Raw genomic sequence first — 21,837 nt, 5'->3', positions numbered from 1 at the left:
AAATGGTTTCAGTGATGATTTGTGCGGAAGGGGTGGGGGGCAGGAGGACCAAGGCAGGGTCTGTGTGTCTGTTACATGCCTTTGCCCGCCTCGCTTTTGGTCCCGCCCCGGGCGGGGGGGACTTTTGCTGCAATTTTATTTTATTTTTTTAAAGATGTGCATGGTGGGCAGTAAGAGCTGCCTTAATTTCTCTGCCTGTGACTAAGCCGATCATTCACTCGGCTTCTGCCCGCCGGCCGCGGCCCGCAGCCCTCGGGGCAGCGGCTCCCGCCAGGCTGACCCCCCCCAAACCACCCCGGTGGGTGCGGGCGGCGGGGGGGCTGCCCCCCGGCAGGGGAGCCGGGGCCGTGCTCCCTCGGAACAGCAGGAGCGTTATTTGTGAGAAGGCGAGAAGCTGCTCGGCTGGCCTTTCCCCAGCGCACCCCTTCAATTGAAGGACAGCGCGCTCCGGGCCCGCCGCGGGGACGGGACGGGACGGGGGCCCCGGGCCGCCCCCCCCTCGCCCCTGCAGCGGCGGCGGGGCCGGCCGCCTGCCCGCTCCGCGGGGCCGGGGGGCGGCGGGTGTCCCCCCCGGCTCCATGTTCATATTTGGCCTCGGCCGCCGGTGCCCAGGAATTTCCCGTCATGCTCCCCGGGCGGCGGGCCCGTCACTGCGGTCCCGGGGGGGGGGACGGGGCCGTTCGCTCGCTCGCTCGCTCCCTCGGGCCTCTCCTCATGCGCGCTGCGCCTTTGCCTTCGCCGCCGCTCCTCTCCGCGCTCTGCCTGGCGCTGGCGGCCGCCGCAGGAGCCGCAGGTAGGAGCCGCGGCGGGCGGCTGCCCCTCCGCCGGCCGCCGCGCCGCGGGGAAGGCGGGCCGGGGGGCTGCGGCGGGGGCGAGGGGAGGAGCGGCCGCGGCGGCGCGGGGGGCCGGGCCGCACCTGCCGGGGGCGAGGAGCGGGTCCCGGCTGAGGGCCTCCCCCCCCCCCGCTTCCCGCCTCCCGGGCCCTGCCGGCGGCTGGGGCCGGTGCTCGGGGCGAGCCCCCTCTCACGGAGCGAGCCCCTGAGAGGGTTTGCCCGGCCCGGCCCGGCCCGGCCCGGCCCGGCTCGGCCCGGCCGCCGCAGCGGCCGAAGCGCGGGGACTCCGGGCTCCGGGTGTCCTTGGGTGCAGCCGCCGCTTCGGGCTCGGAGACGAGGTAAATAGTTTCTGGGAGGTACAGCAGAAAGAGCAGCCGTGGTGAGGCAGCGCTTATCCGGGGTGCGTGATCAGGTCGGCTCCGCTGCGGTCGCCCACTCGGTAAATTGTGCTTCGTTGGTCAAAAAAGGAGCTTAAACTTCACGTAGGCTTTCAGAATTTGGTCGCTTTTCTGGAAGGGAGCGCAGTGTGCTCGCTTGATGGGTTGGTTTTGTGTTACGCTACTGACAAACGTAGCCGATGCGAAGAACAAAGTATAATTCATTTCTTACTGTCCCCTCTCCAAGTTAATGTAGCTGTACTTAGTGCGTCTTCGTATTCCTGGAAATAGAAATGAGACTCAGTTAGGCTTCCTGTAATATTTGACAAACCTGCTGTAAATGCTGGCTTTTCCGCTCGAGCTGAAATTCCAGTCATCGTCCCCTCAGCATAAAGACTGTCTGAAGGCGCCGTGATCTTAAATAGGGATAACTGTTTATTAAAAATGCCAAATCTAACGATGGGTATCTACAGGTAAGGCTAGATGCCTACTGTTACCCAGCGATAAACGTCAGATCTCTGTAAGAGTTCTGGCCTTAAACACAGCTTTTAGGAAAGTAGAGAGCCTTACATTATATATGTCATGCTTTTAGTTCTAAGCTTCCCATTGTTACTATCAAAATGGTTCTGAAACTTTGCTCTCTCAAAAGATAGATGTCAGAATGAGATATCTGCAGTAGGCAGATACCTTTGTCATACTGATATGGCTTGTTTATGGCAAGCGGTCTGTAAATGGAAGAGCCAGCTCCACTCCCACTATGGCACAGTGCCATTCCTCTGAATCCAGTGTTTAATGCTGAGAATTTGTCCTGTTTATGTTCTTGCCCTCGCTGCATTAACACAAGTGCTTGCCGTCGTCTTTGCTGATGATTCCCAACTTTTTATTGCACTGCTGCATGCCTTTGCAGTTCGTCATGATTTCTCGTCTGCCAAATTTGGTTGGTAACAGTGCCCTTTAGGTCTGATTCTGGAAGTAGTTTCCATGTGGCTTGTCATCTTAATCAGATGTTTGCTCATAGTTTCTAAAAGAATCGCCTGCTTTGCTGTAGACATGGCTTATTTTAGAACAGTATCTCTTAATTGTCTTTTAAATTTTACATAGGGAATTACATATGGTGAATAGCTTAACCAGAGTTACTAAATACTCCTGGAATTCTGAGATGAAAGAAGGTGGGTTTTTTTGGTTTTGTTTTTTTTTTTTTTTAAATAAAGTTCTGCACTGATTTCTCTAAACCACTGAAGTTAGTGGAGTTAAGCCATATATAGTTGAGTCCAGAATGTGGTTGGTTCATCCTTTTCCTGTCTGACGTTCCTTGGATCTTTATAACACACATTTGAAAAGATCTTTTAGGAGGTAAAAAGAATTCTATTTCTCCCCCAAAAGCACAGTCTTTAAAAATAGTGCCTTTGTATACGGGGTAATGTTTCTATATTCGGTAGCAAAGCCATATAAAGCAGTTGATCCTAGACAGAATCTTTTGACTGAATGACCTTGCTTATTTTTCCAAGTGGTGGTGGTTATACGCTCTCACAGGCATCTGATTAATACAATCTTTTTTTTTTTTTTGTGCGTACCATAAGAATTCCTTACAGCTGTTCGATAAGGGAAACTTGCACACAAGGAACATTTGGTCCTTTGCCCTGATGTTTATGAAGGTATGGGAGGATCTTGTTTACCTACTCACGTTTTGTCAGCTTTGTAAGGTGATACTTGTTTCTCTATCATTGGAGGTCCAGCCTATTTATTACATTAGAAATACTAGAAAACAAAATTTCCCTTTTAGGTGGATTGTTAAAGCCTCTTTTGTTACTTCTTTTAAAAGATGGAGGAATAGGAGGGCGAAGGGGGAGAGATCACTCTGTTAAGCATTTAATCTTCTTAGCCAGAAGGTTAAGAAGTCTGCCTGTCTGCATCTGACTGGCGTCGCTACAAGCCAGTGATGCAGTAAAGCCATGCAATTTTGAGATAGCTCTGTTGAGCTGCATAATTAAAGTGAGTGCGTCCTCATTACAGAGCAATTCCTAAGCTACATGCAACTTTGTATTAGTCATAGGTAGGGAATATGACCCTCTTTTCCCCTTTCTATTCTTTTTCTTTTTTCATTAAAAGCTGCAGTTCCGGCAGCACTCGGGCTATGAACTTAAGCTGTGGAGGCTTTAGCTGATGGGAAAGTGGGATAAACTATCAGCCTAATTACAGCTTGGTATAGCCCTGATTTGTTTAAGGGTTCCTTTAGCCAAAAGACCCCCAGAAAAATGGACCCTCAAATTCCTGGTGTATTTATGACGGTGTGTTTAGGAATTACTGTAGAATAAAGTCGGTTATGGATTTATCTTTCCCTGAGTAACTCTGAAGTTGGTATGCTTATTTTGGAACAGACTCCAAGGCTAGATGGAAATAGGGTGTTTCTTGCTCTGGAATAACCGTGTCCATACATGGAATTACTTAGAGGCTACTTTCTCGACGCAAGCCAGAGGTCTTTAAAACATAACAATAAAAAACCCGCAAGCTTTTGGGACATTTTTTTTTTTTAGTGTCTCATAGAGTAAGAATTGGCTGCAGGTTAACTTCCCCATCCCTCACTCTTGTCGCTTCTGTAGGATTGTATTATTATGGTTTTGGGTGCTTCATTTGTCTCAGAAGGACCTTAGGTTCTCAGTAAACTATTAATATGTACTAGATTAAAAAAAAAAAAAGGCACAAAACTAAAGATTTAAGTTGTCCTCTCTGGAACTTTGTGAATATATAACCAACTAGAAGTGTTTTAGAAGTAATTTCCAACCAAGCACTTAAGAAAAGGAAGGGAGCATGTATTGCATCATTAACTTCTACCAGAAGATGAAGAATGTCATTCTGGGTTTTAACGGGGATTTTTACGTCCTCAATCTGTGAAGATGGTGATCCTTATGTTTTCTCTGAAAATAGGGTGGTAGAATTCTTTGGGAACCCCATTTGTGGTGAGGTAATTGGAAATGATAATTTATGTGCTTAACTCCAGCCTTCTGGTTCTCATTTAGCAACCTCAGTTCCAATAGCATTATCTGAAAACCACACGGTCTAGCAACTGGTCCTGGGAATAAAGAGGCTTTTCTCAGTAAGGACTTTAAGACCCTGAGGAATTGAACGATGCTGGCCCAAAACAGGCAGGAACAATGCTTAAACTTCTAAGGTGTTAACATGGTTTTGCTGTCTTCACAGACTTATAGTTTAGCATTGTTTTGTGATGTGATTAATAGCATAAGTACTTCCTTATTTAGGCTGAGCAGTGGAAATTATCATTCCAGCAAGTTTTGCATTTAAACATGTTTCAGCTTTTTAGTGTTGCACAGACAGAAGTCTAAGGATGGGACTTCTTTAGAGCTTCCCAGTTAGCTCTTTCCTTTCAGTTGAAGCATCTGAACATCGGGATTGATGATTTCCTTGAAATGTGGGCACAGGTCAGAAAAACGTACACAGCGTGCTAAGGCATTGTTTTGTTGGGAAGTGTTACCACATCCAAGAAATCTTACGAGTAACGTCGTGCATGGCATTTGGAAGTATTTCCCCAGGGGTCTCTTTAACTCTGTGTTCTTCCAAACAGGGACAACGCCTTTGCGTTTCACCTGACGGAAAACAAATCCCAACTACCAAGGAATAACAATAGTGCTGATGGAAAGTAGCTGCCAAATGCCACCACTTTCACTCTGACCGCACAATGAAAATAGAAAAAAAAAATCAACACAAGGAACCTTAGCAGCTTCCTGGGGAAGTGATCTGTGCCAGTCGTCGCCAAAAGGAAACAGCCCCGAAAGCGTTCAGTCTGGCTGAGGGATTGCCCTGTTCTTGTTCCCCCATGTGCAGTTCTCGGGGAAATCCGCAGGTGAGGCTGTGCCTCCAGCTGCATGCACGGAGAGCGTAGGTGATTTGAACCACCTCGAGGACCTGTGCGGCGGGTGGGCTGGGGCGAGAGCCGCGTGGATGCAGTTCATGCAGTTCAGTTCGTACAGCAGGTTTGATAGCATAGTGAGCCCGGCTGTGGGTTTCCTGCAGCTGGTTCAAGAGCAAGCATTGGTTTGATATAAAGTTACTGTACTCACTCAAATCAGCTAAGAAAAATGGTTAACTTTGTACAAGCAGGCTTTGCCGCCTGGGTCAGATTGTCACCATCCTGCTGCTGGGAGGAAGCTTGATACTAAACATAAAGCCAGTGCAAATCTTTCCTTACGTGTCCTGATGATGAGCAGTCACGACTTACACCCAGTTCAAGTGGAATTTGTACTAGTGAGTGATCCAGCAGTGCACTGATTGTCTTAATGGTGCTGAAATCAAAGCTTGCAGATCAGGTTGGTTAGGCTTCTGCTCCTTCACACCAATGGCACTGTCAGTAGCCATGGCATGAGTTTGAGGGAGAGAAGGGAGTAAGACACAACAGATGCATAGGCTGCCAGCTCAGGGACAGGCAGAAAAGTTGAGGTGGATCAGCCAACTGTGTGAAGTTAAAGCCCTGAGATGCAAATTCAGAAACTCCACAAATAAAGTGATTTGGGTTTTCTGTAGCTTTATCATCTCTGCTTTTGAATGGCTGCAGAAAATCAACTCCGTTGGTGAAAGCCTAGTATCTAAGTGCTTGCTGTGGGAACTGTACTTCTAGACTGTATCCTCATTTTTTCCTGTTGTTTTTTTTTAGGATTAAAATCAGTGTTTCATTAGGTCTTTTGTATATACAGTGGAAAAATACCCTGTGCTGACAGCACACCTTTTAACCTCTCTTTTTGTAAGAGAAACCAAATTGTCTGTGTACATATTTGTTCTGTGTGCTCCTGCTGGAACTTAAAAGGAAGCACATGTAAGGGACAAACAAGATCTCCACGGACTTGTGTAGCAAATTAGTGGCTTACTCAGGGAGGGACCAGCTGGATGCTGCTGGCTTCTAATCTTCTGCAGAACCTGGCATCCCTCATCCAAAACCACAAGGCAGCTTTGCTACTTGCCTCTGAACTTGAGAGAGGTGCTGGATTGTACCAAACTATTTTAGTGGCTGTTGAACTGTGCTGGGAAGGATTACAACAGATACTTTGCAAGACCCTAAGACTTTGCCCGTGAAGTCCTTTAAAATGTGAAATACAGTAGCTGTCTGGCGCAAAACAAGCCTTTTTTGTTGCTCTGTCACGTATGAATTACATAATAGTACATTTTTATCTAGCGACAGTCAAGTAATAACTATGACAGTAATACAGAGTAATAGCTGAGTGATGTAATGCTATTTAAGACAAGATGCAGGTTTTCAGAGCATTATCCTATCTCCACAATCAGTGTTGTAGACTAAAGAAACCAAGTCCTTAAAAAAGGTTTGTGGGGATTTGGTTTTCTGGACCACTCTTTTTATATTTCTCCTATGGACTTTCCTCAATTGTCTCTGTCCTGTGCCCCAAACCAGCAGGGTATTCCAGCTGATACCTCACTGCTGCTGAGGTAAGCAGATTTCTTCCCCAGCCCCTGCTATTATGTATTGTGCTTCTCTTTGTAATAAACTCCAGATTGTCATTTGCCCCCCCCCCTTTTTTTTTTTAATAGTTTCACATTGTTGGCTCAATTTATTGTCACTGTAACCTTGACATCCTTTTCTGCAGTACTGCTGCTGCTGCTCTGGTATTCTTCCTTTTGGTTTTGTGCATTTGAGGGTTTCTTTTAAAGTCCAAATGTGGTTCTTAGTACTTGGCTGTATTGAATTTCATCTTACTGATTTTTGACCATTTCTCCAGTTTATTAAGACCATCTTGAGTTCTGCTCAGCTCTTCAGAGTGCTTCCCACTCCTTGCAGGTTGGTGTCTCTCCAGTTTTAGTTAAGACTCCTTGCTGGGTTTTGACCCTAGTCAGTAGGAGAAGCGCTGAACAAGTGTGGTTTTTCAAGCAGCTCTGCACCCATGTTACAGGACCTTGATCCAGAAGGAGGGTGCTTTTCCAGTTTGCTCTGTCAAAAAGTATTTTATATTTAAGATTGGTTGGATTTACTGTTTTCCTCCTGCCTGCAGAATAGAAGGAAAGAAGGAAAGTACGTTGGTTGATGAGGTTAGATTTTGGCAAGTCCATCCTGGTGGCTTACTGCTTTCTAATTTTCAGTTGCCTACTGTAATTTGTTTAGTTGTCAAACTAAACTAATTGTTCAGTAATTTGTTTCAAAAGCTTTCTGGGTGTTGAAGGTAGGCTTATAGCCATGTAGTTCACCAATCGGTCTTTTCTCCCTTTTTAAAAATGGACATTGTCAGCTTATTCCTGAGCTTTTGGAAAGGCCAGAGCCTTTCAAAAATCCTCCAAGGTGCTTGCTCTTTTCTGAACGATTGCCCCGGCTTGTTTCCCAATTACTGTAGGATAGATTTCCTAACCCATCAAGAGGAGGAAGAGCAACCCCAGACAAAGGTTGCAGACACACAAGATAGCTCCATCATCCAGGAATACAGCGATTCAGTGTTAGTATGCCTAATTTCTGATAGTCTCGTATTTATCCAGCTAAAGCACCTGAAGTGAGTTCCTAAGAGTGAGAAGGAAAGCTTGATAGATTTTGATAAAGTGCTCTCTCAAAAGAAAATGCAGCTTCAGCAGCTTCATTGACAAGATAGTTCATTCCAGAGCCAAGTGACTGTCGTGCTCCACTGACAACGTGCAAACAGAGGGCTGTCTGTGGAACAGATTTCAATGGTTTGAAATTAGTCACTGCAGCTACTTCAGATGATTACCTCTGCTGTTTCTTAAAAAAAATCGCTCAAATACACTGCCATGGAAGGTCATCTGGGCAGTCAACCTGTTTCCAACCTGATAATTTGTTGTGTGTGTTGCTTTCTTTGTATTGAGTTACAAATAGCGAAATTTGCAGATGGGCTTAACTGATCATAGCGTATGGTTTATTAATTTTCTTACTTGTTTTGCATAGTAACTACATAAAATTTCCAAACATCTAGGTAAGTTCTGTCTGTGAATATCTAAGCACATACATAAATGTAAGAGAGTGAGAATCTTTCTGCACATACGTACCAATGCTATAAAACCACCGAACAAATATATCAGAATTCTAACCAGTAATTCCCGTTTCAAAAAACCTTAAGGTGGACATAGAGCTGGTACGTCCTTTGTCGTTTCATTTGCATAAGGGGTGCTGAAGGCTTGCATGCTCAGCACTGAGATGTGCTGAAGCAAACTGTGGGAGGGGAACGGTCCTGAGCTGGGGACTGAGGATGCCGTGGGGGCATGGCTGAGTCGCTGAGGAATTTCTGATGTGTCAGTGAGTGGTGTGAAATGTCAGGACCAAGAGGGGAAAGAGGGACTCCCGATGTTTTAAGCAGAGAATTTCCTTTTTTGGAGCACGACTCCAAGTAGGACAGAAACAAACTGCATTTTGGGGCAAGGCTTAATGAAGTTCCTGACAGCAGGCTTCAGCGGGGGGGGGCTGCCTGCGGGTGCAGTGCTGCTGCCTCTCTCTGCTGAAAGAAGTGGAACAGATGTCACTTTTAAGAACAGATGATGCAAAGAAAACCTCCAAATTTATCTTAGAATATTGATCCGGATGGGAAGCTGAACTACGAAGCCTTGAAACTAGCAAAAGGCTGAGGGAAGAGGAGAACGAACTTGGTGGCTGCGTTGTTCCCCCAGGACCCTCCAAACAAGACGAGCTGAACCGAGCGGTGTGCCTACCCCGTGAGCCAGCTGCACCGGCTCGGGCAGCCCTGGCGTGAGCGTCTGGGGGGGCTCCGCACGGGGCTGCTGCCAGCCCTGGCGTGAGCGTCTGGGGGGGCTCCGCACGGGGCTGCTGCCAGCCCTGGCGTGAGCGTCTGGGGGGGCTCCGCACGGGGCTGCTGCCAGCCCTGGCGTGAGCGTCTGGGGGGGCTCCGCACGGGGCTGCTGCCAGCCCTGGCGTGAGCGTCTGGGGGGGCTCCGCACGGGGCTGCTGCCAGCCCTGGCGTGAGCGTCTGGGGGGGCTCCGCACGGGGCTGCTGCCAGCCCTGGCGTGAGCGTCTGGGGGGGCTCCGCACGGGGCTGCTGCCAGCCCTGGCGTGAGCGTCTGGGGGGGCTCCGCACGGGGCTGCTGCCAGCCCTGGCGTGAGCGTCTGGGGGGGCTCCGCACGGGGCTGCTGCCAGCCCTGGCGTGAGCGTCTGGGGGGGCTCCGCACGGGGCTGCTGCCAGCCCTGGCGTGAGCGTCTGGGGGGGCTCCGCACGGGGCTGCTGCCAGCCCTGGTGTGAGCGTCTGGGGGGGCTCTGCGTGGTACTGCGGGGCTGCTGCCAGCCCTGGTGTGAGCGTCTGGGGGGGCTCTGCGTGGTACTGCGGGGCTGCTGCCAGCCCTGGTGTGAGCGTCTGGGGGGGCTCTGTGAGGGGCTGCTGCCAGCGCTGGTGTGAGCAGGCAGGCAGCATCGCCCCTGCCCGCAGGTGGCTCACGGCCGAGGCCGTGGGAGCTGACCCTGGCGATAACTCCAGTACTAGCCCTGGTGTATGCTTGCTCTAACAGAGCAGGAGAAAATTTTTTTTTTTTTTCTTTCCAAAGGTAAGTACTTTTCGCTGTGCAGAAAGGTTTTGCATGGTTACTGTTGGCTGCAAGTCTAGCTGGTGGGTATAGGATGGGTATTTTTGTGTTTTGCATGTATTTAGGGCTGGGAAATGTGGACTGAAAAAAATATAAGTTTAATAAATATTTTCAGTCAATTAAAAGAGGTGGAAGAGACACCTTCACATTCTGGACACTTGAGGGAGAATTAAAGAACAGGGAAATAATCAAAGCAGGTTTTAAAGTAATATATTTAGCTAGAATTACTACTACTTTTGTTCATGAATTGAAAAATAGCTTTAGGATGCCTAGAGGTGCAGGTGCTTGTGTATACATCCAGTGTAAATATATTTAGCTAATTAAAAAAAAAAAAGCTATGTTCGTGCATTTTTGAACTGCACTGGAATGAAAATTGGAATTCAGCTCACAGATTCCAAGTAACATTTTTCATTGAAAAAAAGTTTGCCTTTGGACATTTTCTCTTCTAAGAAGGAAAAAGAGTCCTAAATAAATGTTTTTATCCCTGTAATTACCTAAATACAGGTAGATGTACCTATAATCCTGGTTATTAAATAGTGGCAGAAAATTTCGTGTAAAGTTACATATTTTTTGCTATTCAACTTAATTATAGCCTAACCAAATGAAGATTCATTTTAAGAAAATGGTGTTACAGAAATTTAAATAAAAGTATTTGTTAAATTAATTTACCTTGGACAGTGGTTTAAAATCAAATAACCTTTATGTTTTAATCAAATTAATTGCTGTTAGGATAGAAATAGTTTTCATTGCTCTCTCACTTTTCAGTCATTCACATTAAGTATTAACTCATCTGATTGTACTGTAAGTTCAAAGAAGATTTAAAGTGTAAAGATAAATACTCTTATTTGCTGTAGTGCCTTCTCACTTCTATTCATAAAAATAAAAGTACATCTCTGACTAGGGAAGACTTAGGAGTTTCTGTTTTACTTGATGGAATTTTATTTTGGTATGGAATAGATGTTCTTTTTTTTTTCAACTGCATAAAGATTTTTTGGTTTTAGGATGGTTAATGTTACTGTTACAGTGTGTGAGCCATTCTTTTATGGTTTTTGTGCAGTATCAGAATTTTTTCATGCTGTAATTTTTTTAACTATTTTTGGATAAAAGGCTGAGGTTTTCTTGTATATTCATAAGGTTGCTCTGCATACCATCATGACACAGTCTGTATGATCAAAGGTACATTTTTAAAGAGTGCTTTTATTCTGTTGACATATGCATAGACTTCTGTGTGCTGAGGATGTTATTTGAAGGATGTTGCTTGAAGGAGAACTCAAGAGACTGTGTAGTATCTTAATTTTACGAAAGGGAGATGGCTCCTCTCTGTGGTGATGAGCGGTATTGGCTTTTAGGGAAAGCCACGTAGAAAATTTCCATGTAAGGGAGACTGCTGGGGAGAGATTGGCAGCTATGATGTCTTTAGCTTGAAATGCTTTGCTAGTAGCTGGGATGATAAAAAAAGAAACCACCAAGTCGAATTGGTCTGAAATGCAGTTGTGCTAGCTAACAGAGAGATCATAACTAAATTTTATAAACCCCATGCTTTACTTACAAGCTTTTTCACAAAGTATGAGATGGTGCTCAGGTCTGGTTCACAGTCTGATCTAAAAATTGTATTTTCTTGTGTAGTAAACTATAAAAATACAGGGAGATAATTCAGCTTTCACGTGGTTTGTGCCGAAGAATTGAATGCTGAATGAAATGACGCAGGCTGATGGCTGGGTAGGATGTGGGTCTATGTGTGTCTTTTGCACTAGAGGTTTATTTTTCTAGTAGGATGCATGGCGTTTATAGGCATGTTATGTGCATATACATGTAGATAGATATTGGCACCAACCACTTTTTCAATTAAAAGAGTTTTAAATATCTTAAAAATCTGCTGGCCATAGACTTACTGATTATTTGTTGGTAATTTCCTATATACAATGTAATAACTCCATGGCATCTGATCCTGCATTGAAGATGCTTTAGTTTGCTGCTGTGGCAGGGAGTGTTGTTTCTTTGGGGTTTTTTATTCCCTGGTGCAGGTTTTACTCTGAGAGCTCATGAAATCAGAAGCCAAAACCACGGCTGAAATTACAACTGGTTTTAGCTCTGATGTGTTCAGGGTCCTTGCCTCCTTCAGTGGACTAGTAAGTGTCATTTCTACATTTACTACATAGTGCCTCATAAAAGAGGGTCATTGAATTTAACTCCTCTGTGATGCTTCAGGATTCAGCTTCTCCGTGCAGCAGAAGTGACGCCTTCCTTCACACCTCCTGCCCCGCAGCCTATCTGTGCTGTGCGGGACAGGAGTGCACTCTCAGCAAACCACTGCAGGGCTGGTTTTTCTTTCCCTGATTTTAGGAATGAGTGAGGCAGTGCTCTTTTCAAAAGAATGTACTTTTATGATGTTTAAGGTTGGAAGTCCTGCTAAGTTATACCAGTTCTCAGCTGGAGGCTTTCTCTTTGCTTCATTTTTGTAAGATATTCTACCTAAAAGAAACGGCTCATATCATGTGTCTATTGCGTATCATCACCCAGGCAAATAAGCTTCATAAGCTGAGGAGGAAGTCCGCTGAGTTACAGAGCACTGTGTAACACAATTTAAAAGAACTCCTATTCCAAATGATATATTTGTTTAATCTTCAAAATTAGTCCTTTTTTTCTTTGACAAGTAAAAACTAGTACAAAGTTGTTTCAGAAAAGCAGGTTAGAAATACCCATTGAAGGGCTTTTGTTCACTGCTAAAAAAGAAAGGTGTATTTCACGTTCTGGTAAATGAGACATGGGATTTGTCCTGAATTAAAAATAGAGAGAATAGAAAGCTTGTTAGCTCTGCTGTGTTCGTAAGCTTGACAATGCAAATATTGGTGGAGAGGGAGGGCTATCCTCTTGTATAGCTCTATCCACAGCAGTAACCCAGAATTTTTTAAACTTTGTTTTTTTCTTTTAGTACTGAAAATGAATTCTTTATTGGTGAGCAACACAAAAAGCTTTCAGGCTTGCCAGTAGGAATTGTTAAATTAAAAGGTTATTTCCAGAACACTTGTATCTCATCATCTGAGCACCAGAAGCAATTAACTCTTTACCACTACACTGGAGAGGACTGCCTGGAATGGAAAAGATTAGGTATTTTTCAAGATGTTGAAAGGATTGTGATTCTCAGAAAAGACCCATTTAAGAATAGTTTATGACCATTGTAGTTATAAAGTCACTGCCGTAAAAGGAATGTGCTGTATGTTGGCAGGCTACCAAGTCCGGGAAAATGAAAGTGCAGCTCAGTGCTATTTTAGTGCATCAGATCTGGGAGGAGCAGGAATGGAGGGGGGGGGGGAAATCCCAATTGACCTGTATTTACTCTCCTTTGGGAAGTATTGCCAGTCATAACTATTGGGAAACAATCTGCAAATGACAGACATGTGAGCGCTTGCAAGGCTCAGAGACTGTCTGGTTTCTGTCCTTACCCAAGGATCCTCTTTTGTCCCAGGCTTGGGGACTCCTTACTTGTCTAGTCTCTTCCTCTCCTTGGGGTGTCTCTGCTTTTTCTTGTCTCTTTGCAATTCCACTTTTCCCATTTCCTCCGTTGCCTACAAGGCTTGCAGTGTCTTGTCTCTACACTAATGAAATCTCCTTCCATTTTACAGCCCTCCCTAAAGACCAAGCCAGAGTCCCTTGAGCAAGGGCCCTCTTAACTTTTGTATTACTTAAAGGAGAATTAATTAACTCCCTCCTCCCCTTGTACTCAGTGTAGCACAGATGTCCTCTTCATCCCCACTGTTTGAGGCCATGTCCTTTGGCTGTTCAGAGGAGACTGGTACCACTGCCCTGCAGTGTGCAAATGTTAAGTAGCAAAATAAGGAGAATTAAGCCTGGTGGTTCTCTCCCGCATGGGAGCAGTTGCAGAACAGGGAGGCATTAATGTGCTTTTCCCCTTCTCGCTTGTCAAGAGGGTACAACCTTCAAAAAACCCTTTGTTTTGATTATCCTCTCGTGTCTCGGACCTTTTTAATTTGGTCCCTGGACACACCTCTGGGCTTTAGTTACACCAGCACACCAGCCTCTTTGTTGCCAAACTGGTTTTTCACTAGCTGGAGAGGGGAGCAATGCAGTGGCCAGTTCAGCATACAAAAAGGGGTGTTCCTGTAAGGGATTGTGAGCTTCCCATCTTTGGCAGCTGATGCTAGAGAGAATGTTAGCTCAGTTTGGTAACTAAATGAAAATTAAATGTAGCTTTTTGTTCTCTCCTCAGATGTAGTGTTTTATAAGTTTAAATCATTTTTCTCTTCTGGATAACCATTCTAATACAAATGCAAACTCACAGGCATGTGGAGCCCTACCCCCTTACTTAGCATATTTTTTTCTCAACAATTGAATTCAATGAAATAACCCCGAATTGTGTGCAACAGTTTCAGAATCTGGTTTATTTTCCAAGATTTTAATGGTTATTTTATTGGAAAGATAATCAGTTTAGCCTGCACAATAATCTAAAATCTATTGTGGGAATCTCATCCCTCTTAGATGGAGGAGCAAAGTCTGGGTAATAAAGCTCAGACTAAAGGCTGCACTCCTAAGGAGATCTCTGGTTCACCTCAGTGGGAAATTTAGATGCAGCCTAAGGATGGCGTGTGGAGGGTGGTTAGTCCCTAAGGCTTTGCTTGTCACTGGGTGTCACAGAGTGGGACTCAGGGTGAGCAGGTGAGAGAGAATACACGTTCCCACTACAGGGAGAGCAGTGCTTCCGTGCTGCCTGATCCTTCCTCGTCTTCTTCTGCTCGCTTCTATTTCTTTGTCTGATCTCAAGCTTTAGACTTTTCTTCTTCCTTCCCTATTCCAGCTGTTAAAATGATGAATACAGAAGATACTGCCACTGAAGCTTCCCAGCTAGAATATGAAAAAGATGCATTAGTAACGTTAATAGACTGGGCTGTGTTGCCCCATTTCACAGGAGAAGGGGGTCTGGCCTGTGGGCACCGTGAGGAAGCAGTGGCACCGGGGGGGCCTCCGGCACCCCTCGAGCTTGAGCAGCTGCGGCGTGTGCCATGCTCCGTGTGCCTGGGCAGGCGTGTGCCACCTCCAGCCCTGCTTGCTCTGCGGGCACAGGGACAACCGCTAGAGTTTGTGTTGTGAACATTGAATGTACTCCTCAGTTAAGCACTATTCTGTTTCGTCTGCAAATGATCATTCCGGTAAATGAGGGCCATTAAAATCTGTACCTGGATCTGACAGTATCCTAAAGCGTATGCTAGCCAAACTGGTATTTGAAAATCTCTTTATGTGTTGGACTGCGTGTTCTGTATTGCAGAAGTGTTTTAGGTTTGAGTTTCTATGATAAATAACACTCAGTTGCTATGGGAAGGGTTTAAGAACAAAATCCAGCATAAGAGAATGTGTAAAATTCAAGAAAGCAAAAAGGATTTGAGCTTCACTGTTTAGGCTCCTTTCTAATGGTAGTACTAACTTCAAGTTTAAAGCTTGACATTTCCTGGTTTTTCACTCAAATATTACGAGGTATGGCAGTAATTACCTCTTTTATCAGGGCACAATGTAAACTTCCTAAAAGTAGACTGGATTGCCATTCAGTTTGCACATTCCAGCACAAACAGCTATGGAGAGCATGCTTTAATTGAGAGTGTTAAAAGTGAAGTGGGAATTCAGGTCTAATACTTCTGATTTCTGTGGCTGTAACTGAGAAGCTATTATTGTATGAGGGGGAAAAAGTATATGCAGACAAGCATGCAAGTTAAACGCTACAGTACTTTTGTAGACCTGGAAGGCTAACACAATTTGTTTCTTTTAGAATGTTTTATGCCTCTTCAATAAGCCTTTGAGAAGCTTATATTTATAATTACGATGTTTGGCCGCATGTTGTTAGCTGTTAATGATTAAAGTATTTTACTCTCATCAGTCTGAGCTTTTGCAAGGTATTTTAATAGCAAATCATGAATTTGTGAAGACACCTGGTTTGCTTTATCAGTGGATGTACAAGCACATGAAAATCCAGAGCCTAAAATCTCTCTTTAAAGGTGAATTTCCAAAGGTTTAGTCAATTACCTTTACAATGTTGTGTTGAATGCTTCAAATACAGTACAATGCATTGAAGCATGCAGTGTCTAAAAATATAATTATAAAGCACAAATGCATATTCACAGGATGTGTGGTTGGTTGAGGCCTGAAGGCTGCCTCCTTGTTGTTCTAGCAGCCTGTTGGGAGGCCAGGACAGAAGGGATGGTTAGCCCAGGTAGTGAGGTGTATGTGTGTGAGGAGACTACTTTGTGCGCTCTAGAGGGTGCTGGTTTCAGGATCGGCGATCTTCTTGGATCAGAAGGGGGAACAGGAACTCTTCCCTTCTCCTTTCTCTGATAAGTAACAGGCAGCCCTCGTCCCCCTGCTGAAAACTTTTCCTGTGCTCCAGTCTCCTGCCACAGCTGGCAGCTTGGTGGTGGTTATTGGATCAGACCCCATTAAAGATCTCCTTATAAGCTATTGAACATTGCCTTTACCCCCACCTTAGCACACACCATGACAAACCTAAGGCATTTACTGCAAACAGTAAAGTCCCTAAAAAGTAATAAGTGCAATGCAGGGAGCAGGAGAGACCAAGGGCTTTGGCGTTGCGGACAATATGTTAAGGGAAAATGACTAGGGAGTAAGTAACTGTTTAGGTGCAGAAATCCGTGATGTACTGAAATACTTGCTCATCTGGTTCTCTCTAGGCTGCACTTTTTGTTCCTGTAGTGCCCGGTGGTTGCTCTGTTCTGTCTGCTGAGTCTGACTGGCAGCAGCTTTAGGTGAGCAAAAGCTAAATTAAAAAAATCCAAATGCTAAGGCTCGAAAAAATGTGTATATTAAATATTCCACTAAGCTTTATCAGTGAAACACTTGGCTATATATTTGATTTATGTCAAAATAAATAAATGAATAAACAAAACCTTTGCAAAACAACTGTTTGAACTTATTGCTGGACTGGAGAAACTTAACAAATATTGATTAAAATTAAACTGTTAATGTAACACTTCAGTATAGCAGACTCACAGGCCTTTAGTGTCTTCTAACTTCTGGTTGTTTGGGTTTCTCCAGTGTGGCAATATTTTTGCTCTCTGCTTTTTCCAGTGTCACAAATTCCTGACAAGAGCCTGGCTCTCTGGCTAGTGTGTACCTGTCCCTAATTGTTTCCTGCCCTCCAAATGGGGCCAGAGACTTGGGGGTGGAGGGAGGGAAATTGGAAAAAAAGTAGAAGCCTCATACTATTAAGGTCTCATTACTGGGGCAAGAAAAAACCTGATTGTTCCCTTAAGAATTTGTGTTATTTTTAAATCTACTTGCAAAGGGCTAAAACTTCACATTTTTCTTTTGAGAGATGGGATTCTTATGTAAGTTTAGGAATTCTGGACTGGAGTTGTCAGGAGAAAAACTGAATATGGAAGAACTTAAACCAGTAGTGTTATCAGCTCCTGAGACCCTTGATGTTTCCCTTACCGCTCTTAAAAGCAAGATGTGATAATATCAGAATTTAATCTCTCAAGTTGTCGCTCCCCCAAAGAAATTTCTCTGGTTGCAGACAGAGGTTGAGAAAACATAACCTGAGTATGTACAAAGTTCTCCATTTCCGAAGGACAAATTTGACAGACGTCCTACATTACTTTTTAACAAATCATGTTTATTTTGGGGCTGAACTTGTGATTTCTGAATGTTTGCAATTGATAATATAGAAGCTTCTGAAAGCTGGCAGTCCTTTTAACATATGCCAACATTAGGGTATCAGCATCCTAAAAGGAAGGCTTTCCTGGCATTACAATGTGTGTCATCCTAGCAAAAGGTTCCTGAAGCCCACCTAATGACATAGTTACTGCTGTATTTGTATGATCAATATTTATAAGATTTACAAGCTACCTCTGAGCATAGTGTCCATCTTATGAGAGCCAGACAGAGGGAAGATCCATGCTGGCCTGTGCTGTGCTAGGTTAAAGAGTGAAGTGCAGTGAAGGGGCTCCAAGAGGTCTGGTGACACTGGGGGACAACTGTGGAGGAGCCAGCGGTGTCCTGGGTGTTGCAGGCAGTGCAGCAAGCAGCACGTGTTTAAAACAAACCAAACCAACCCACCAAACAACAAATCCAAGAAGTGACGTATAAAAGCATCATCCCCTTCCTGGGTTGTGGGTTTTGCTTTGACCTCTTCATGGAGCATCTGTCCCACCAGAAAAGTGGCACGTTGCAGGGCTGTAAGAAGGATGTGGGGGGGTGACAAGTCTGCGTGGTGAGAGTGCAGCGCTGCAGTACTCGCTGTGGCTCAGGTGTGCGACAGTCCTGTTAGCACGGTGCTGTCCCCAGGCTGCTCGGCCCTGGCCCTCGCGAGGTGGGGGTGCTGTGCCAGCGTGGCTAGGTTCCCTCAGGGCTGAGGCAGGTGCCTCCAGCACCCGCATGGGGTCTTTGCTTCACCTGGAAAGGTCTGGGTGTGCACAGCACGGGAGTTTAAACCACCCGCAGTGGTATTTCCAGGATGGTGTTTTCTTCCTGTGTTTCTCGTTGTGCTCTGGCTGTTCTTGTTTCATAAATCTGAGACACAAACCCGGTTCCTGAACCCGTTGAAGGCTATGGCCAAGCTTGCATCCGCTGCAGAAAGAGCAAAGATCTTAACCTGTCACAGCAACGTTACCGTCACTCTCCCTCAGCCTGTTCTCTGTACCCACGAGGTACAGAGTGGGCAGAGGGGTGAAGCCCCTCCAAACCGCAAGTGTTAACTGTAACGAGTTTGACTTTTGTCTTTGCTTTACAAGCAGCTCTTACTGTGGTCTGTGAGCTCCCCGCAGCAGGGGTTTCGTGTGCGTGTGTACAGTGCCTTGCGCCAGGAGGTCCCCTCCTGCTTGAAACTACCGGGCATCGCTGGAAGGTACAGAGTAAATAAAAATGGCGATCAAAACGTCAGCAATAAAAGAATAAAATATGTTGACTGCCATAAAGCGCTTTCGTGAAGGCTCGGTTGTATTTTATTGGGCTGTTGGGACTTGTATATCGTCCGAGTCTTCGTGAATGCTTGAGACTAAACCGCGACGTTTTGGTGAAGGCCGAACTACCCGACGTTTTTCAGGACGTCAGGGTCCGTTTCGCGCCCCTCGGCCGTTTCAGGGAGTTCCCTCCCTTCCCGCCTCGACGGGGCGCTGGGCCGGAGGAGCGGGCCTGCCGGCCCGGGGGCGGCGCGTCCCCTCACCTCGGCCCCGCGGCTCGCCGGCTGCCCCGCGGGGCTCCGAAGGACGGGCAGGCGGCGCTCACGTAGCCAGGGTGGGCCAAGACCTGGCCGCGTGGGGATGGCGCCGCCGGCGCCCCGGCTCTGAGGGAGCCGCTCCGGAGCGTCGCGCTGCTGAGCGCTTCGGGCGGGCCGGGGCCCGGCCCTCATGGCGGGCGGGGGCCGAGCGGCGGCGGGCCGCCCGCCGGCAGGGGGCGCCCGGCGCCGCGGCTGGCGGAGCGCGGCTTTGTTCGCCGGGGCGGCGGCGCTTCCGGCCGCGGGGGGCCGGGCGGCGGGGCCGTGGCGCCGGGCGCGCAGGTCTCTTGCGGCCGGCGGGCCGCTCGGGAGGGGCTTTGTCCGGTGTTTTTTGAAGCCGCTCCGCCGCACGGAGGTGTGCCGGCCGGCCGGGTATCGGACCTGCCTGGCCGGCCGCGCTTCGGCCAGGGGTGCGCCGGTCCCGCGGGCCGGGCCGGCGGGCAGCTTCCCCCGCCCCGGCCGGGCAAACGGCCGGGCAAACGCCGGCCCCGGCGTCCCGCCCGTCCTGCGCTGCCGGGGGCGGCGGGTGGGAGTCCGGCCCCGCTGCTCGGAGCCCCCGGGAGCCCTGGTACCGGCCCCGGCAGGGCTCGGCTCCGGCCCCCGGTGTCCCGTCGTCTTCCGCAGCGAGCGGCCGGGCGGCCGCGTTTCCTCCTGCCCGTGGCGGGGTAGATGAACCCGTTAGTAGTCGTGCGTCAAACCCTCCTAAAACAAAATCTCGCGACTGCCGTCTCTCCGTTTGCTGTATTTAAACTGGCCGAAAGATTGTCTAAATGCGTCTTCGTGGACGGTTTGCAACGCGAATTGTTTCCTGCCTTTAAAAAAAAAGAAGTCGTGGTTTAAAGATATCTGGCAAGTTTATTACAGTGAAGCGTCACGTTCCTCAAACAAGTCATCAAAAGAACAATTTTTAGCAATGAATGGTTTCCAGCATTCACCGTTCAGAAATGCTGCGCGGTGTGATTTTGGTTTAAATCAAACAAATAGAAAAGGCCTGCGCGTTTGATCTGCCCACCATTCCTGGGTGTTCGAAGCGGGATTCCTGCTCTCTGGCTGAGGTCCTGAGCTCTCCCTCAGTACCTCTGCGCTTGTGACCCCACAGGTTGCTACCCAGAGTTGCTCTCCGTTGAGTAGCTAAAGCGGCTGTTGTGAGTGCCCCCTACAAAATTGCCCCCTCCCTCTTGCTTGGTAGCATAGAGTACTATGAGTACTATGGAATATATATCAAAATGTTGGGGGGTGGGGGGGTGTATCAGAAATGGGCTAAACATACTGAGAAAAGTGCATTTAGAATTGTGCTCCCATGTGGTGGTCTCATAAAATTGTAAGCATTGTTTTTTCTGTGAATGTATCGTAACATTTTTGATGTTTTAATTTGTTCTCATCTTTTTTTTTTTTTTTTCTTTTTCTTCCCTACTCAGCTCTTGCCCCTGTTCTTTGCCTCTGGTTTTGTTGGTGAGGATATCACAGTGATGTCTGCATTCAACCTGCTGCATTTGGTGACAAAGAGCCAGCCAGTGGCCCTGCGAGCCTGTGGGCTTCCCTCAGGTTGAATGGGTGCTGCTTGTTGTGTCATGCGTAATGAAGGCCCTTTTAGCAATGGGTGTCTCTGCTGCAGGAAATGATGTGCTATGGGTTGCTCTGGTTTGTTTAAATTTTCCTTTGAGCCAGAAGTTTGTTTGGGTTTTTTTTGTTGTTGTTGTTGTAAAAGTCAGTGGCTTCAGTAAAGGTTTTGATATCCAAGATTTTAGTATGCTTGGAAATGATGTCTGTCTGCCTTGTCCCACATATTCTCTCTTAAATTTTATATTATTTTCCTCATTCGTGGCAAAACCAGTGGAATTAAACTGAAAACAATTTATTAAATGCCATTCATAATTTTTTAAAAAAGATGCATAAAAGAATTTAGTATATCAATTGCTATTAAATCATAGGACTCAAAAATATTTTCCAAAATCTTTAGCAGTATGCTATAGTTACAGTCCATGTGTCCCTTTTTTATGTTTTTATTGTAAATCAAATATGTTGCACTGAAAATTATGTACAAAAAGTGCACAGAATTTAAAAATTCTTTCACTCCTCTGACAGCGTGTTCTTCAGTTACATGACACTTCTCTAAATAAATAAATGGAAACATGCAATTTAATGCCCAGATGCAGATGCACTTTTCATGTAAGGTCCAGGCTCGGCTGTTAGGCCTATGAAGGGTGCCATAAGACCCCATCTCCATGAATTGGTTGTATCATGAAAACCTTGGACCCAAGTATTTTGTGTTGTATCACTTAACAGCAACAGTATCTGTAATGTCTGCATAATAATGTCAGTGTGCATGGTTATGTGGAAGAAAAAATAAGCTGCACTGAGCTAGTTTTGAACATTACTACGAATTTTCTTGACACCCAAATAAAAAAGATAGAATCCTGGCTGATCAGTATTTGAAGCATCAAAAAAGAACCAGCCTGGGTGTTTGTACTACACCCACAACTGGTTCATAAGTGTGCAAAATGTTATGAACACTTTTTCCCAGAGCTGGACTTAACAAGCATATGGAGGTGATGTTTTAAAGATTTTTTTCAGTGATAAGACATCAGTTTTCAAGCTGATGGGTTTTTCTAGAGCTGATTACACTTTATTTGAATGAAATCTGAGTCCAATTTTTGCAGCATTTGTGTTCTGTTTCCCCACACATGTGCACAGAACTCCCATTAACCTAGATAGGACCTGCAAACACATATTGAGGAAGAGAGAGAATAGCCCACATTGTGTCAGCCTGACCTTGGTTTCCTGTTATATTTGCTGCTGAGCCAGATTTAAAATCCTAAAAATACAGGGTAAGCAAATTTCC

General features: G+C 46.1%; 1 protein-coding gene and 2 long non-coding RNA genes across 7 annotated transcripts in view; 2 read left to right on the top strand and 1 right to left on the bottom strand.

Annotated features, from left to right (window-relative positions):
• The first annotated feature begins 609 nt into the window (after positions 1–609).
• The window catches only part of MSRB3 (methionine sulfoxide reductase B3), an 87,337-nt gene continuing 66,109 nt past the window's right edge, over positions 610–21,837 (top strand). For 2 of the 5 annotated variants that reach the window (XM_069773779.1, XM_069773777.1), the window contains exon 1: positions 610–793. In XM_069773779.1, the coding sequence (XP_069629880.1) occupies positions 625–793 (169 nt within the window). In that variant the 5' untranslated portion in view covers positions 610–624. Of the gene's footprint in view, positions 794–1,073; positions 1,172–20,413; positions 20,541–21,837 lie in introns of those variants that run through there. The other 3 variants (XM_069773781.1, XM_069773778.1, XM_069773780.1) reach the window with 3 other exon arrangements.
• On the top strand, positions 9,358–15,640 carry LOC138682545 (uncharacterized). The gene is made up of 2 exons (XR_011322649.1): positions 9,358–9,424; positions 9,532–15,640. It is a non-coding gene; the product is annotated as an uncharacterized lncRNA (long non-coding RNA).
• LOC138682544 (uncharacterized) lies at positions 17,376–19,054 on the bottom strand. Its single transcript, XR_011322648.1, has 2 exons — positions 18,945–19,054; positions 17,376–18,619 (listed from the first exon to the last, which is right to left on the bottom strand). It is a non-coding gene; the product is annotated as an uncharacterized lncRNA (long non-coding RNA).

The sequence above is a fragment of the Haliaeetus albicilla genome, chromosome 28 (assembly GCF_947461875.1).
Source record: "Haliaeetus albicilla chromosome 28, bHalAlb1.1, whole genome shotgun sequence".
In the NCBI taxonomy this organism is placed as follows: domain Eukaryota; kingdom Metazoa; phylum Chordata; class Aves; order Accipitriformes; family Accipitridae; genus Haliaeetus; species Haliaeetus albicilla.
This window is presented reverse-complemented; position numbering and strand designations above follow the sequence as displayed.